Raw genomic sequence first — 19905 nt, forward strand, 5'->3', positions numbered from 1 at the left:
GTTTCTGGAGACCTGGAATATCCTGCGCTGAGAGACTCGGACATGTGCTGCCAATTACAGCACCGTCGAGGGTCCCGATGCAATGAAGCCTCTATTGTCGTCTGTATTGAAGACGCCTGATTCAAGCATCATGTTGAAGAGAAAACAAAACTGGGGGTTCAAGCAGAGAGAAATGTTAGCATTAACTCCTGATGAACCTCCCGAAACCTTTCATTTCCTGACAGAGCAAAACTCACAGCAAAAAGAGCATCCGTATGAAACTTTACACAGTATGGACTTCTGACTTAAAGAGAAATGGATTTGATGATAAAGTACAATGCAAAAATGTTTTTTTGCATTTAAAAGTTAAGCAACAAATGTACTCAAGAAGCAACACTGCATGAGGTTTGTTTTCAAAGACCGTTTCTTTAATACCAGTGTATTTTGTCTTATTGCACTTGCAAATTTTGTTCATACTTAAAGTAAAAGAACAAATATGTAAGACACAATACACTTACATTAAAGATACAATCTATGAAAATCTCATGCAGTGCAATTTATCTTATTTTTGCTGAAAAAATCAGATAATATATGCTTGAGATCAATGCTGTTATTGTTAACTAAAACATTTAATTTTTATTAAAAAATTTGAATTATTTTTGTTAACAAATAAATTTGAAATTAAATATTAAACATTAGATTTAAAAAGAGTGTAAAAAAATGAAAATTAGAAATACTGTAATAATTATGTTTGAAGTACTACAATTTTACACACATATACATATATATACATATACATATATATATATACATATACATATACACATATATATATATATATATATATATACACACTAAAATATATTTGCATAGAAAAGTAAAAAAGCACATAAAATTACTAAAACTTGAAACTTAAAATAAAGACTAAAGATATAAAGATAAAAGCAAATTCAAAACAATAAATAAATAAATATTTACTCTACAACACAATAGTTTTTCCCAGTGTAATATGCATGGGGGAAGTCGTGGCCTAATGGTTAGAGAATTGGACTCGTAATCCAAAGGTTGTGGGTTCGAGTCTCGGGCCGGCAGGGATTGTAGGTGGGGGGAGTGAATGTCCAGCGCTCTCTCCACCCTCAATACCACGACTGAGGTGCCCTTGAGCAAGGCACCGAACCCCCAACTGCTCCCCGGGCGCCGCAGCATAAATGCCCACTGCTCCGGGTGTGTGTGTGTGTGTGTGTGTGTGTGTGTGCATTTGTTCACTACTCACTGCTGTGTGTGTGCACTTGGATGGGTTAAACGCAGAGCACCAATTTCGAGTATGGGTCACCATACTTGACAATACGTCACGACTTTTAAAATACTGTACAAAAGTCAAACTATTTTTATTAATACTTTCCTGTATTGCATGAATCATATTTATTCAATACACCCAACATCTTTTTTTTTCTTTCCACTGAGCTTGTTGCAGTACATTCTGGTATTGGTGTGAAATGAAATATCTTAGATGGCATTTTACATTTGATGCAAGCATTAATAAGGTTAATAAGGTGATGTTGAAATGCTGTCGGCTGATCAGTGATTTTGGAGTGGGATCTTCGTTGCTGAAGCTGAAGCGTGTGCAGGCCGCTCTCTTTAAATCAACGGGCCCAAGCCCTCTGAACACCAGCCAAACGGCAGCAAATCACTATCATATGTCAGCTGTTTGGACCCTCGCTCTTTCCGTAGAGAAGCCTGAATGTGTGTGTGTGTGTGTCTGAGAGTTCCTAATGACTTTAGCAGACTCCAGAGCACCTCCACTCCCATTTTCCAGCCACAAATACAAACGTGACGCAAACAGACAGCCAGAAACCATTGAGAGAGAGACACAGCTACAGTGCACAATCAGCTCTCTGTGACTGACTAATGGCTCTCACACACACACACACACAATCTCCTCCGTTTTCTGTCGTGCTTTCATCAATTTATAGGCTGTTTTCTGTGGACTTCCTTCAGTGACTCTGCATGATGCCCATAAATATTAAATCATACTTCAGGATTTCTTTCCAAACAAAACAGACAGAGCAAATCATTTCCATTCAGACTTCTGATGATATTTACGTAGTAAAGCCAAGCAAATTCAGCGTGTTTACTTTATTTTCAGCAACTTTCAAATATTTACTCTAGTTTCCACAAAACAATAATAAAAAACAAAGTAATTCATTATATCATTTATTTGTAATTATATTTCTTGTAATAATAAAAAATCTATAAATAATTTAATGTTTTTGAAGGAAATCTCTTCTGCTCTCCAAGGCTGAATTTATTTGATTAAAAAGACAATATCTGTAAAATTGTGAAATATTATTAAAATTTAAAATGTTTTCTATGTGAATACGTGTTAAACTGTAATTTATTTCTGTGATCTGCAGCTGTATTTTCAGCATCATTACTCCAGTCTTCAGTGTCACATGATCTTCAGAAATCATAATAATATACTGATTTACTGCTCAACAAACATTTCTGATTATTATCAATGTAGAACACAGTTGTGGAAACAGCGATGCATTTTATTTTTCAGGATTCACAAATAAATAGAAAGTTCAAAAGAACAGCATTCATTCTGCTCAATTTAATGCATCTTTGCTCAATAATCTAGTTTTTTTTTTTTTTTAAATCATAATGACTCAATGTTTTTGAACACACACGGCCATCCTCCCATCATTCTCTGACTTCATGCATTATATTCAATAATAAAGATCAACAAACGAGAGCTTCCAGCAATCAATAGCGATTAATGCGAGCCGTGTGTGTTGATCTGTGTGAAGAACAACGGCTGTGTGTGAGAAGTTAATTAAATTTGTAATTAGCACTGGCAATCGACTGATTCTGGGAAACACAATCAATTAAAAAGTCAATTTAATCTTCACTCATCTGTCTCGCCTCGTGTGCTGAAACAACAAAAAATATTTATAGTAAAAGTTCATCAGATAATTCATTTATTATTATTAATGTTGTTGTTGTTCAGTTAAATTAAATGATTAGAATATACTAAAATGTAATAATATAAAATTGTATTTTTATTATTACATTTTTATAATCCATTAAATTATTACCATCATTTAACATCATTATTAGGGGTTCAAGCACGAAGTGCAGAAACGCTATTGTAACTGTTAGGAATTTCATTATTATTATTCTTCCTTAAAACGGATTGTGCAGAACAAACCATAAGGCCTAGAGCGCTGAAACTTGCTCAGATGGTAGTAGTCCAGCCTTCTTGTCAGATACCAAGACTTCCTCACCGGCAGACCTCAAGTGGTGAAAGTTGGCCAGTTCACCTCAAACTCCATCACTCTGAACCTAGGAGCCCCACAGGGCTGTGTCCTGAGTCCCCTGCTCTACTCTCTCTACACGCATGACTGCCACTTACCACTTACAAACCAGATCAGCATCACAATGGAGAGTTTTGCACATTTTCTACAAAAAGCAATTCATTCAGTGTTGTTAGTGGCACAAAAATCACACACAAGTCAGAAAGAGTCTGACATGTTTGTTCTGAGCAGATTGACAGATTAATGTTCAGATGTGAGATACATGTAATGAGCCCCTGAGAGAAACTAATGCATGAAACAAAAAATAAATAATAAATAAGATGTAGCGCAGCTCTGAGCAGATCAGAGCGTGACTGCAGACGTGACAGACACAGAAACGCTGCAGAAAGGGGCAAATCCATCAGACCGAGGCTTCACTCTCAGCTGTGGGACGTCCCGAATAATCCAGCATAAAACATTACACAGCAGCTGCGATCGATCACAATCACAGCTCACACCAGCTTCATCATTCCTGCACGTCTGAATATGTGCCATAAAACCATTACATTCATAACTTCTAAAGATGCAAATCGTATCTATTCATTTTTTTCTAATCACTATCACAAAGGAATATTTAAAATAAAATCAGTTTACTTTTTCAAAATATGCTTAAAATGTGTTCAATTATCAAGTTAATAATTAAATAAAAATTATAATTTGTAAATTAAATTACAAATTGTTATTATTTTAAATAGTTTTACAAAATAAAACGAACCTAGAAATAGAAACAATTAATGGAGTGGAGTCTGATAGTGTTGTTTTAATATTTATAATATTAACAATATTAATTTTTAGTGATATTATTATTATTATTATTATTATTATATTATTTATATACTATTATAGCATTTATTATAGCAATTTTAATTTAGTAACTAATTTCAATTTTTTTCTATTCAGCTTTCATTTATTTTTATTTCAGTTTTAGTAATTGGACAGTTTTTCATTTAATTTAATATATATATATATATATATATATATATATATATATATATATATATATATATATATATATATATATATATATATATATAAAACACATCAGTCTTTGCTATTTTAGTTCACTTAAAACTAAAAATAAAATAAATATACTTTAAGTAAAATAAATTAAAATATGAAAAATTCATATTTCCATTTAATTTAACTTGATGTACTAAAATAATCAAAACAAAAACTGAAATAAGTATTAAAAACTATACATATATTTACTTTTTTAATAATATGTATATATAATTTGACAAAAAAGACTTCGTACTCACAATGAAATGACTCAGTAATCAGATACGAGTGTTTCGGTGTACATCAGATTATCAGAAGCCAAATATGTTTGGATTTAGTCCTAAAAATATCGTTAGCCAATAGATTAAGGAATCTATGTTTTTATGATCTTCTAGTGCTTACAGCGCTTTTAACATCTCATCTATGAGGGTTTCCAAAGCTTCCATTAAATATCCATGCCTTTTCCAGAACTGAGCATATATACATTTATATCACTGATACAGACATTTCTTGTAATTTATGTATGGAGATTAAATTTTTTTTTTTATGCATTTAGCAGACGCTTTTATCCAAAGCGACTTACATTGCATTCAAGTTACAGTTTTTACATTTTATCAGCTCTTGCTTTCCCTGGGAATCAAACCCATGACCTTGGCGTTGCTAGCGCCATGCTCTACTATTTGAGCTACAGGAAAGCAGATTAGCCATGACTTTTAAAATCCAAAAATAACTTTTTAAATGCACGCTCAGGTTTTGTCATTTTAGCTCTTTACACACAAGATTCAATGCATGTCAGATATCAGTGCAGAGTAAAAGCGAGCTGGTTCACAGCTTTAATCTGGCTCGGCACATGTGCGCTCAGACGGACGGCTCTAATTGTTCTAGTCCAATGAGTTTGGCTGCCGTCCCTCCACACGTTTTCTGTCAGGATCTTTTTGTGCGGCAGTCTCTCCTAAATTCACACCGTCTGGATCGGCTCCATCCCTCCCTCTCGTGATGTCGCTACCTTTCTTCTCTCTACATTCTCTTCTTTCTGCAAATATTTTTCCACACCGCCGTCCAAACCATGAGGGCCTTTCTTTAGGCACTGATTTACATTTCCTCCACTTTTACTGGAATATTTCATTGGGTTTTTCAGCTTCGCCTCACTATATGATTTGGCTTCAGCGTCAGATGGGAAACTGAAACCAGAATCAGTCTGACTAGAGCAATACGTGCAGAACAAAGCAGTCTTTCGATTAAAATAAATAGTGCAAAGGATCCATGACATGACAAGCGCTTTGAGATATCCATCAGACGCGTGTTATACAGACAGAAGTGATATGAAATGAAATTATTAGGCTTGTGTGTCAAAGCTGTCTGAAAATTTGCACTGTAATCAAACAAACCGCACAAGAACTGAAGCAGATGTCAGTGGTCCAGAGTGGGATGCGGTTGCCATGGAAACAGTGTGAAGCGGTCAAAATGTGATTGCAACATCAGATTATCAACAGCAGCCAAAAACAAGGCAAAAACAGTGCCAAATGCAAACAAACACATTCAGAAACATCTGAATACCTTCTCATATTGACAAATGAATGAATATTCATAACCCATAATCTCATGAAGCCAGACCTAACTACCTTTTTGGACCAAAAACTGTCCAGTGATTGACACAAAAAGCAACCAAAGACAGTCTGATTGTATTTATGCGCCATTTAGGGGCGGGTTCTGAAAAAGTTGATATGGTAATATTTGTTTTGATTGTATTTGAGCTTATTGCCATATCAGCTTTAAATGCTATTATATGGCAGATACAGAAAATTATCAAACATTTGATCAAATTTGATAAAAAATGTATATAATGTAGAATATTTAATTTTCTGTAAAGCTGCTTTGCAATGATTTGCATCGTGAAAAGCGCTACACAAATAAACTTGAATTGAATTGAAAATTCAGCTCAATTCTGCAGAGCATGAAAACACTCTTTCAAAGTAGTGTTCAAAGTTTGTCCTGATTAAAAGATGTCGTCTCATGATGAAACAGAAGACAGATCTTTTCATCCATATTATGATTTACATCAGAGTGTAATGGAATATAAAAAATAAAAACGAAAGGAAAAAATGTTGCAGATCTTCACAATAACATTTAGAAAATAGATTTTCATTTCATGATGGCTTTAAACAATACTGCAGGCCAATAACAATTTTACAGTCAAGAAGTGCAAAAATATTGACATTTCTATGGTTTGATATCACAATAATAGAAAAAATGAAAAACGCCCGTTGATATTCAAATCAGAATTTCGGATCATTTAGCTCAGATTATTTCACAGTTATACGATATTATCTGGAAAATAAGTCACACCGGGTCAAAATTGCATTGTTGAGAGGAAAAAAATAAATTAAGTTGCATTGGCGTAGAAAATGCATTTTATTATTCCATTCAGAAATAAAGTAAAATACCAGTAAATAAAATACAATGTTTACAAACTTTATAAACACTGTAAACGTGTTTCAGTTCCTCTCACTGCACAGCAAATGCAGTATTTAGAACAGAATTAGAAAGATAAACGCAAGTATAAAACAGACATAAATTCTAGTGTCATTATAAACGATATTTACTATAAATATTAAGCCTAAACTAATTTATTTAAAGCAAAGCGTGTTGAAAATGCTGTATGCAAATAATCTTGGGCTCATGTAAACTCACTCACTCAGCAACAAATCCATGTTTTGTGTGCACAACGTTAACGGCACTATATAAATCGAACATAAGTTTAGCACATATAAGATGATTAAAACATTCATAGTTATATAAATATTAGTGCTGTCAAATGATTAATCACATGCAAAATAAGTTTGTTTACATGTGTACTGTGTTTATTATGTATATATAAATACACACACATGCATGTATATATTTTGAAAATATTTACATGTATATACATTTATATTATTATATTATATATAAATATATTTAATATATAAACAGCATATTTTTCTGAAATATATACATGCATGTGTGTGTATTTATATATATATACATAATAAATATACACAGTACACACTCATACATTTTGTAAACAAAAACTTATTTTGGATGCGATTAATCACGATTAATCATTTGACAGCACTAATAAATATAACTATTTATATAGCTATATAGTTATAGAATATAGAAGCATATGCTTAAAGGGACAGTTAACACAAACATTTTAATTCTGTCATCATTAACTCACCCTGAAGTTTCAAACCTGTACGAATTGTTTCAGATATAATTTCTTAAGATATTATGAAAAATGTTTGTAACCAAACAGCTGACGGTACCCATTGACTTCCACAGTATGCTTTTTTAACCTACCATGCAAGTCAATGGCTGCCAGCAACTGGTCTGGGCTGCGTTTCTCTAAAGCATCCTAATGAAACCAATGGAGCTACGATCAGCTTTTGGGAAACGCAGCCCTGGTCACTAACATTCTTCAAAATATCTTCTTTTATGCTCCATACAAGAAAGAAGCTCAAACAGCTCGAGGATGAGCAAATGATGACAGAATTGTCATTTTTAGGTGACCTGTCCCTTTCGGGGTCTCAAACAACTAAATCTCTGTCACTTTCAGCATCACACATCAGACGGTCATTTGTACACAAAAACATCCTGTGATCATTTCAATTACAAATCGCTCTCCATCAGCAGCGCTTATCTAAAGCAACAAAGAGACAAGAGACAGAAGAGAAGGATTAGTGTTCGCTTTCCACACGGGAAAAACAAATCTGAGACGGGACGAGGGTACTGTAATGACCGAACGCAGAGGGGAAAAAACAGCGGCTCGGGACAATGTGATCCATTGAGAGCGGCCCTCGCTGCACAAACCTGCATTGATTGGCCAGCCGCCCCTCTGAGCTTTACATAAGAGCGACAGTGACGCCCAGGACCGTCCTGACCCACAAACACAATTACACACGCCCCTCAGAAACGACACGTCTGTTAGCCGTTACACTGATAAAAATGATTTTGTGGTGAAGTAAATACTACAGAAAAACAGATGAAAATTGTGACCCTGAAGCACAAAACCAGTCATACGCGTCAATTTATACATCATCTGAAAGCTGAATAAATAAGCTTTCCATTGATGTCTGGTTTGTTCTGGAATCTGAGAGTGCAAAAAAATATTGAGAAAATCATCTTTAAAGTTGTTCAAATGAAGTTCTTAATGCATATTACTAATAAAAAATGAAGTTTTTATATATTTACAGTAGGAAATGTACAAAATATCTTCATGGAACATGATCTTAATATCTTAATATCCTAATGATTTTTGGCATAAAATAAAAATGTATAATTTTGATCCATACAATGTATTGTTGGCTATTGCTACAAATATATCTGTGCTACTCATGACTGCTTTTGTGCTGCAGGATCTACTTCAGACAAGAAAAAAAAAAAAGTAAATTCAATATTAGTACTCAAGTTCAAACTTTGAATTCTACAAGCTTAAATTAAGTATATTTTACTTGGAATTGTTTGATATTTTTTAGTGCTGTCAAACTAATAATTGCGATTAATCTCAACCAAAATAAAAGTTTTTCTTTACATAATATGTGTGTATACTGTGTATATTTATTATGTATATATAAATACAAACATATGCATGTATACATTTAAAAAAAAAAAATAATATATTAAATATATTTATATAAAATATTAAAATATAAATGTATACGTGTAAATATTTTTTAAATGTATACTGTATGTTTGTTTTTTTTATATATGATAATAAATATACCCAGTACACACACATTATGTAAACAAAAACTTTTATTTTGGATGCGATTAATCGTTTGATAGCATTATTATTTTTACAAAGATTGTTTAAGTAATTATCAAAGTCATGATCCTGTTCCCATCATGCACTTGGGCATGAATAATTAATAAGGTTAATTTTTTTTGCTGTTTTCGAGATGCATTTACATTTTTTCGTGACATCTGGAGTTCATTTTCTACTCAAAATGACCCATGCATACTCAAACACTATTCACTGATTGTTACCGTCATTGTGTGTATATTGTGTGTATATATTGAGGTCTCTGTGTTCATTTGGTTAATCACTACATTGAGTCAACATATTACCTTTAAAAGAATAACGAGCTGTCTACTTGCTTACGTACATGTTTGTAAGTGAACCACATGCTTTAATTAAATTTTTTTCAGTGCTATGTTGTTTGAGTAAAGTTTACAAACCACTGAGTGAAATATACTTGAGTATCGCAGGCTACACTTAAAATAATCAAGAAGAAATTACTCAAACTCTAACTGGCCACATTAAATTTACTTATTTCCTTTGACAATTTTACATAACTTAAGTAGATTTTACTTAATTCCATATTAAATTTTTACTTTAAATGCGTGCAAAAACTTGCAAAAGAAAAATTAAGTGCATTTTTTTCAGTGTAGGCCTTCACAGTCCACTGCAGATATTAATGCATGAGGAAACGTTTGGATCAAACACCTCAAACAAACACTAGAGGGTTTTCCCAGGATCCTTCTAATGAAATCAAGGAGACTCTTGACATTTGAGCTGCTTGTATGAATAGCATCTGATTATGGAGTAATTGTGGAAATCTATCGAGGGAGCGTCTCAATGGAGGAAAAGTGCTGCCATCTACAGGACACTCAGAGACGACACAAGAATACAGATATAGATAAAACACACAAAGCTGCCAAACAAATCATCATAGAACATGAGGAGATTTAAAACACGTTTCATGAGCACTTCATCACGCTTCTGCTTTACTGCTTCAATGCATCAATAAATAAAATGCAATAAAATTAAATTAAATAAGATAAAAACATTTAGAATAAAATAGAAGCAATGTTTTATTTTCATTTAAATAAATATGCATATTTAGAATAAAATATATTTAATATTTTGTTTATTTTATTTAAAATAAAACACTTAAATTAGAAAATATAAAAAGTATTGTTTTATTTTAAATAAATCAAGAATTATTAGAACATACAAAATAAGAGCATATATTTAGAATAAAATAAAATGAAGTATTTTGTTATATATTAAACAATTATTAATGAATAAATATTAGAAAATTAAATATATTTATATAAAAATATTATTTAAAATAAAAAAGATTTAAGATTAAATAAATATTAGAAAATTAGCAATTAAAAAAAATCTTAAACTTCCTACTAACTCTCACATAAAACTCTGAATACGTCAAATGATTTGATGTCATGAACCTCTCAAACCTAACTCAACTATTTCTTCCTCTGCAGTCACAGTCTCAAACCAGTAAACACAGCTGTAAACCAGCAATCAGACTGAAGCAGCTTGTGGTGGTGTGTACTGCATGCATCAGACAGACTGAACTGATGATACACAGCGACACGATCAATCAGTACAGGAGATGACAGATCGCCCTCTACCTGTCTGTAGGTGCAGATGATGATCTCCCGCAGGTGATAGTGCAGCGGCGTCATGGTCTCACTGACGGAGTCTAACGCCAGATCAACCTCCCGCTTCATCCGGTGACCGTCAGGGAGCAACCGCACCAACTTCATCACCACCTACGACACAGACAACACACTCTAAATACATATATATACACATGCTATTCATTTAGCAAAACAACTGCTGTTCCACGAGTCCTGATACTGGTTTGATGAAGCTTCATAAACCAAGTACAAAAATAAATGGAATTTAACCTGATGCTTGAGCAGAAATTAAATAACAAAAGTATAAAAATATTATAATAAAAATATATCATAACACGGTAATAAAATATTATATATAAATATTCATACAATATTTATAAATACAAATATTTTCATTCTAATTCAAATAGTTAATATTAAATATTTATATTTATTTGATGATAAATATTTCATTGTATCATAAACCAAGTACAAAAAATGGAATTTAACATCAGTTAAAAACTTAAAACATGAGCAGAAATTAGAAAATTATTATTATAATATCATAAAATTATTAGAATACAAATATTATACTAAAAATAAGTTGATAAATAATATTTTTTAAATCATAAAATATTTATGATAATTTAATTATTTAAATTAATTATGAATATAAACCAAGTACAAAACAAAATGGAATTCAATATGCTTAAGTCAGTGAATTAAAACATGAGCATAAATTAAATACTACTATTAATAATAATAATAGTACAATAAAATGATTAAAAATATTATAATACAAAAATAATTATTATTAAAATATTTATGATAAAATATAGTATTAATATTTGCCCACTTCAGGTTGGTGGAGAGTTCCTGCCTCAAGTGGAGGAGTTTAAGTATCTTGGGGTTTTGTTCACGAGTGAGGGAAGGATGGAACGGGAGATTGACAGACGGATCGGTGCATCTTCTGCAGTAATGCGGTCGATGTACCGGTCTGTCGTGGTGAAGAAAGAGCTGAGCCGCAAGGCGAAGCTCTCGATTTACCGGTCAATCTACGTTCCTACTCTCACCTATGGTCATGAGCTTTGGGTCATGACCGAAAGGACAAGATCCCGGATACAGGCGGCTGAAATGAGCTTTCTCCGCAGGGTGGCTGGGCGATCCCTTAGAGATAGGGTGAGAAGCTCGGTCACTCGGGAGGAGCTCAGAGTAGAGCCGCTGCTCCTTCACATTGAGAGGGGTCAGCTGAGGTGGCTCGGGCATCTGTTCCGGATGCCTCCTGGACGCCTTCCCGGGAAGGTGTTCCGGGCGCGTCCCACTGGGAGGAGACCCCGGGGAAGACCTAGGACACGCTGGAGAGACTATGTCTCCCGGCTGGCCTGGGAACGCCTCGGTGTTCCCCCGGAAGAGCTGGAGGAAGTGTCTAGGGAGAGAGAAGTCTGGGCATCCCTGCTTAGACTGCTGCCCCCGCGACCCGGCCCCGGATAAGCGGAAGAAGATGGATGGATGGATGGATATAGTATTAATTAAATATTGAAATTACAAATTATATTTATAAGTAATTTATTATTATTATAATTAAAGCATATTTAACACTAACATAAATATAAACATTTTCGAGTTTGATCTGCCCAACATCTCCCAGCATCCATAACCTGTACAGGGTCACAGAAGTCTAATTTTGGTGTGTTTTTAGGGCAGATGATCCCACAGGTCACTGTTGCCCTGAATCCGTCCTGAGGTCATCATTGACTGCATGTGAATCTGAGCTTGATTTAGCAGAATAACGTGTGTCAAATTACCATGAGGAACAGAAATCACCACAGCTACTGACACACAGAGCAAAAGATCACACGAATGGGTCAGAACCGTCCGCATCGGGCCAAAACACATGCGTCATTCACTGAATGTGGGTCAGAAATTAGGCGTTTTTTTACGTTTGCACGCCATCAGTGTTTCTGGATGTCACAACTCTGAGCTCACAGCCTGAATTAAACTAATTATGTGTTGTGTTCCTAATAAAGATACAGGACGAGAGGGCTTACAGCAGTTATTCACAAAGATAGCACAGTGAAGAGACGTCTCGTACCACTGATGCTATAAACCAGGTTTCATGTTACAAAAACCCTGAGGAATCAGAAAAACCAGAAACCACAGCTGGCAGAGCGAAAACAGATGGACTTCTGGGACTGATAGATGGTTTGAGAGGCTCTCCAAATCTAAACTTCACAGACAAGAAACCGCTGAAGATCTTAATGGTGACGTGTAGGAAAGAGAAAACGCATACAAGATCCAAATCACAGATGAAATGTGTAACATTAATATTGAAACTAAATTCAGATGCTTGAGAACCACCAGGAGAAATGAGATAAACACCTGAATGATCTGAACCGCTTTAATAATCAATTAAATGCCACATTACTAATGCACTAATGCTAAATATAACCCCTTGAAGCCATTTATGAACTGAAAAATTTTTCATATACTCGTTTATATAAAAAAAAAAAAAACATCATTTATTGTATTGTATAAGGTGTACACTACCAGTCAAACAGTGAGATTTTTCTATGTTTTTTAAAGAATTCTCTTCTGCTCACCAAGCCTGCATTTATTGGATTCAAAGTACAGCATAAACAGTAAAATTGTGAAATGTTTTTACTATTTAAAATAATTGCTTTCTATGTGAACATCTGTTAAACTGTAATTTATTTCTGTGATCAAAGCTGTATTTTCAGCATCATTACTGCAGTCGTCAGTGTCACATGATCTTCAGAAATCATAATAATATACTGATTTACTGCTCAAGAAATATGTATTATGTTGAAAACAGTAGAATTGTTGAACAAAGTTAAGAACAACAGCATTTATCTGAAATAGAAATCTTTTGTAACATTATAAATGTCTTTATCATCACTTTTGATCAATTTAATGCATCCTTGCTAAATAAAGGTACTAATTTCTTTCACAAAAAACAAAACAAAAAAAATTATATTTTACAAAATATATATATAATTTCTATTTCAGATAAATGCTGTTCTTCTGAACTTTCTGTGAAACAAAAAAAACAGAAAAAATTGAAACCTAAAGACTGGAGTATTGATGCTGAAAATGAGCTTTGATCGCAGAAATAAATTACAGTTTAACAGATATTCAAATAGAAAGCAGTTAGTTTAAATGGTAAAAATATTTCACAATATTACTACGTTTGCTGTATTTTGGATCAAATAAATGCAGGCTTGGTGAGCAGAAGAGAAGAAACATTAAGTCTTATTGTTCAAAACCTTTTGAGTATGTGTGTATTGTGTAAATTGCACATCTTGTTTATAAATTAAACTTTATTTTAAAGATATTTTCCGTATGTCATCCAACAAAATATGAAATGAAAAAAAAAGTATGTTAGATTAAAAAGAAAGGTCATAATGTAGAAGTGCATCACCTCAAACTCGCCCTTTGTGTATTTGGCGTCAGGAACGCTTACGATTTCATCCTCACAAGACTCTGGAAAACCCTGTCAAACAAAAACATCCAAAGTATAGAGAATTACTACAATGCACCATAAGTAGGTCAAATAATACACAGTTCTATGTAAATATTTTAACATAAATGAGATAATTTCTCACCAATTACCTAAATATTCAAGCATCCACCATTTAAGACATTTATCATAATTTCAGTAAAAATACAGCGGGGGAGACCACAAGAGAAAATTATATTCAGTGATAAATTAAATCAAATAATTAAATGCTTACTTTGTTACATATTTGTTAGAAATGTACAATATACTATATTTAGAAATACTTTTATGGTGCTTTTTGGTCCCTTTGGAGCTTAGCAGTCAAAGTTCTTCTAAATGTGTTCAAAAAACAAACTAAACTAAAAATAAAAAAAATAGCAAATATATTATCTATACCTCTACATCTTGTTAATTTCATCTTATTTAGTCATATTAAATTAAATCAATAATGACAATAGGTTAAAAAATATAAAATAAAATAATTACATCTGAACAATTTTGCATCTAAACTCTTTTATATACATACACAAGAGTTCAAGAGTTCAGATTTTCTTCTAAAATGAGCATTTTCATCAAGCTCCGTTCAGTAATTTTACTCTAATTGCAATGTATAGATGGTTTTCTGTGCAATTAAAGTGAAATAACTGAACATAAATATAGGAGCCTGATAAAAATGGTCATTTTAGAAGAAAATGTCACTTAGAGGCTTTTGCGTCTCAACTCCTCATATATATACATACATATATATATATATATATAAATCTCAACTGCTTGATTGCATGTATCATCAAAATGTAAACTATATTATCATGTAGCTCTAATCTGCTAAATGAGATTAAGACATGAAGATATTAAGATATTTTAAACATTAACATCATGATTTTCTGTAAAGCTACTTTGAATGCTACAACTGATTCCAGGTAGAAATCAAATCTGTCTGTATAATTTGTGTATTGTATGATTGCGACGTACGTTGAAGTGCCAGAGCGTGAGAGCCGCGATCACCATAGCCGTGGTCGTCCTTCCTTTACCGTTAGAGCAGTTAAAGACGAACGCAGAGAGTGAGTCTTCAGCGAGACTAGACTTCATCGCCTCCAACAGACTGTCCAAACCCTGAACACACACACACACACACACACACACACATATTATCGATGAGACCGAATGAAAGCGATAACACCGACTGTTCACTTTCATACGACTCTATAAAGCACACAAAAGATAATGAAACTGTCAGACTGAAGCCAATAAAACCAGGTTTTCATTCAGAATAATAGAACTGAAGTCTATTACTGCAATAGTTTACCCATAAATGACAATGCTGTCATATTTAACCACAATCATGCCAATCTTTACGACTTGATTTCTTATGGAGAACACAAAGAGAGAAATTTGGAGCTTTTTGAGTTTGCTTGTTATAAGACACACGAGATACACTGAAGTCAAGGTGACTTGCTTTTTCATCTACATCTTATTAATATTATATTATTTAATCATATTTGAATCTTTCAAATATGAAGACAAGAAGACAAAGGAGGTTCTTCAGGAGAAACTCCGTTGACCACCCCCCACTGACCATCGACAGCTCGACTGTGGAGAGAGTCAGCAGCACTAAATTCCTGGGGGTGCACATCACAGAGGATCTCACCTGGACCACCAACACCATGTCACTCTCCAGAAAGGCACAACAGCGCCTACACTTTCTCCACCGGCTGAAAAGAGCAAGTCTCCCTCCACCCATCCTCACCACATTCTACAGAGGCACCATTGAGAGTGTGCTGACCAGCTGCATCACTGTCTGGTACGGGAACTGCAGTGCTGCTGACCGCAAGACCCTCCAGCGGACAGTGAACACAGCTGCAAAGATCATCGGTGCCCCTCTCCCCTCCATCCTGGACATCTTCCTTACACGATGCTCCAGCAAAACCAACAGCATCGTGAAGGACTCCACCCATCCCTCCCACAGTCTCTTCCAGCTCCTACCATCAGGAAGACGGTACCGGAGCATCAGAGCCCGCTCCGCCAGACTGCTCAACAGCTTTTTCCCCCAGGCTGTGAGAGCCCTGAACTCAAACCACCCCCCGCCCTCTGAAACCCCATGCAAACCCCTACCTCCTGAAACATGGACCACCCCCCACTTTTTACTTCATTGTTGTATGTCTGTATTTATGTAGCACCGTGGTCCTGCGAAGCACGACATTTCCTTCCACTGTATCTCCCCACATGTAGCAGAATGACAATAAAGCTCAACTTGACTTGAACTTTATTGATTGCCTTCAGAAGACTTTGCATGTGTGATACAGACTACTTGAAGACACTTTTTTTTTTGAGCTTGATTACCATGGTTTCTTAAAAAAAAAAAAAAAAAACTAATAAATCAATTAAATAAATAAAGATAAAATAAAAAGTTCAAATAAAAACAAAATAATTATAACAACAACAGAATAATAAGTTAAACAAATAAACATTTAAATAAATGCTAAATTAAAATAAAAAAAATAAAGGTATGGAAGCCCGTTTCCGCCACTGAATAATTTTTTTTTAAAAAGATTATTGCCACTTTTTATCTCACAATTCTGACTTTTTTTTCTCATAATTGTGTGATACAAACTCGCAATTCTGAGAACATATCAAGTCTTTTTCCCCCTCCTCAGAACTGGACTTTAACTCGCAATTGTGAGTTTATATCTCACAATTCTGTGAAGTCAGAATTGTGAGATAAAAAGTCGCAATTACCTTTTTTTTGTATTATTCAGTGGGCTTCCATACAAAGGTGAGTTGACCTGGGTGAAATATTTCTGTAAAATCGAAACGGACAGTGACTCTGACAAACACTAGAGGGAGCAGAGGGTCTTTTCTTTGTCTTGTCATTAGCCTTCATCATTGCATCTGAATGGAAAGATCTTTTACAGGTCTGTTAAAGCGCTTTTCACCTCTTCAGTCGGAGCGGAGCATTCTGGGAAAGGTATCCGTCTGTACTGCAGTCCCTGGTGTGAACTCTTGTGCTGCTTAAAGATCTCCTGCACCGTCACGCAGCTCTTGAACATCTTCATCTGCTTCTCCTGCTCCAGAGTCACTTCAAGCCATTTCTGACTTCCCACAAGTTCCTCTTTCAGAGCCGTTTCCAGTCTCTACGTCACACACACACACACACACACATGCTGTTCAATGTGTAGAGCACAGGTTCACAAACTGATGAAAAGCTAATAATCATATGAATACGTTTTTTTAATGAATATATCACAATTTGGTGAATAAATATCAAATCAACTGTTATGATTTAATTTTACAACATGCAGAAGTTTACAGCATTTTACTCAAATTCCATCAAAATAAATGTTAAAAGTAAATAATTTATGACAAACATTAGTACTGTAACTTGTACTGTAATAATTATCAAACATTCATTTTTTATTTTAGAGTACAATTGTAAATTTACAACAGTAATATATTTGTCTTCATTTTTATAGTGTTAAAACATAATAATAATAATAATAATAATAATAACAACTTTACAGTCCAGCTACAAGTCAAAATAAAAAAGTGCCTATTTTTTATTTAAATAATACTACTACTACTACAACTACTACTACTAATAATAATACTTTATTAAAGTATGAGCAAATAGTAAAAAAAATCTAACATTAATACTTTCATGTCGAAATAAAACTGCTTTTTTTTTGTTAACAAAAATATAAAAAACAAATAATAATAATAATAATAAAGTTGTTTTCTAATATTATTATTATTATATATTTAAAAATAAGTACTAATAAATTACTAATAAAAATAAGTTAATAAATAATAATAATTTTGATTACAAAAGATGACATTTATGTACAAAAATTATATTTTATCCATTTACCTGCATGTCGTGACAATTAAACAACATCAGTGAACGTAAATGTCATCAAATTATTGTAATATTAACTCAAGTGATTCAGGTAAATATTTTACGTCTACTTGGCTCAACCAACAAAAACGTTTGGTAAGTGCTGGTCTAGAGCAGTAAACCCGTCTAGGAGGTTGTTATCTGGTAATGCAATCCTCGAGCAGCTTACTGCTTTAATGAAGCTGTTAGAGATGATTAATGCTGCTAGAATGAAGCAAAGAACAAATGTGACCGGTGCTGGCAAAGTGAGTCACAATCAGCACATTTTCAAACATTACTTAACTTTATTTGTACCTTCTCCATTAAAATACCTTCAAAATGATGTATGATTTGTTGGAATCAGATGAAAAATGACTGAGCTACACCTGTTTTGAAGTCGATGGAGTCAATTTAGAGAAAAACTGATTAAAGGTTTTCTGGGGTTTCAGAGCAAAATCACCCAGCAACATTATATCTCTTTCCCCACTTCTTTTCTCAATCATCATTACTAGATTTTTATTTTATCTTTGTTGTTATAAACAAAAAATAAACAAATATAAGAAACAAGTATTATCTACTCGTTTCATTTTACATCTAAACAGAAGCATTCAAGTAAGAAAAACAAATAGTAAAATGTAAAAATCACTTAAGTGTGTTTATTAAAATTAAATTACAAAAGCAGTTCAATCAAGCAGTGAGTGATCCCCTCGTTTCTTTTATTGTTAGATTAATATTAATGAGACAGACGGCCTGTATATATTAAGACAGTAATGCACGGATCTAATATAATGTTACACATCTGATGTTTTTCCTCAAACGTTCACTTAAGACATTACAGATCATGTTTGCGTGAATACTTTAATATATTTAATCTGCTGTATATCTGTGTATATGTGTATCTGGATAGAGCGCTTTATGTGTGCGCTTCGGATGAGAGGCAGCGCGAGAAGCGAGTACTCCTCTCAGAAAACATACAGATAAAGATATTTTCAGATGTTTAATTGTTATTTAGAGCACTGGGATCACTAGATGAGGGCTTAATGAACTCATTTTTGTGAAAATCTTTTTTGCCTGTAGCTCAAAACTAGCCTGTGCGCATTCACACTCATTCTGCCAGCACGAGTCACATATAACAACAAGCTAAAGCAGACTCTGACCTGGATCTCGTGCATCTGTGAGGAGAGCACACATATGTGCTGGTCCACACGCGTGGGCTCTCTGGGACAGAAGATCTGACCGTTGGCCTCCAGAACCAGCTCATCCTGCAAATTTACCCACAAAACACTGCTGTGCTTCCTCTTCTCATCCGTCAGATACGCCAGAACAGCTCCCGTCGCCTGAAACATGAGCATGCCGCCGGTGAGCATTAACAAACCCCTCAGAAGGGATCAGAGTCCATATGAAGGAGCTTTACCTCAGATGTCGGCTGTGCCATCCCATACACTGACATCTTGGGCACTCGTCTGAAATTAGCCACTTTCATCTGCTTAATGGTGCTCAGAACGTCAGGCGCTAAATATTCATCTGCTGCCTAGAAACACAACACACCTCTTCAGAAATAATCCATCATCCTTATTGGTTTAGTCAAGGTTTACAGAGAAGTGTGTCATCTTAGGATCATGCGTAGTTCGACTTCCTCGCTTCAGTCAATTCAGCACTAAAGAAAGTGTTCAAGGCTGCTGCTTGGAAAGAAAAGCCAGGCCAACCTATCTGATGACCAGTCACACTTTCCTTAGACACTGTTGCTAAGTGAGAAAGTCATTTCCATGCAGAGC

General features: G+C 34.1%; 1 protein-coding gene across 2 annotated transcripts in view; it reads right to left on the minus strand.

The window, feature by feature from the left end:
- Positions 1-19905, minus strand: part of LOC306852061 (paladin-like) — a 69107-nt gene that overhangs the window by 19562 nt on the left and 29640 nt on the right. For both annotated transcript variants that reach the window (XM_079388668.1, XM_079388667.1), the window contains exons 13-18: positions 19545-19661; positions 19288-19467; positions 17193-17390; positions 15232-15372; positions 14182-14253; positions 10755-10895 (exon numbers count right to left, since the gene is read on the minus strand). In XM_079388668.1, the coding sequence (XP_079244794.1) occupies positions 10755-10895; positions 14182-14253; positions 15232-15372; positions 17193-17390; positions 19288-19467; positions 19545-19661 (849 nt within the window). The remainder of the gene's footprint in view (positions 1-10754; positions 10896-14181; positions 14254-15231; positions 15373-17192; positions 17391-19287; positions 19468-19544; positions 19662-19905) is intronic.

This window comes from Barbus barbus (genome assembly GCF_936440315.1).
Source record: "Barbus barbus genome assembly, chromosome: 32".
Lineage (NCBI taxonomy): Eukaryota > Metazoa > Chordata > Actinopteri > Cypriniformes > Cyprinidae > Barbus > Barbus barbus.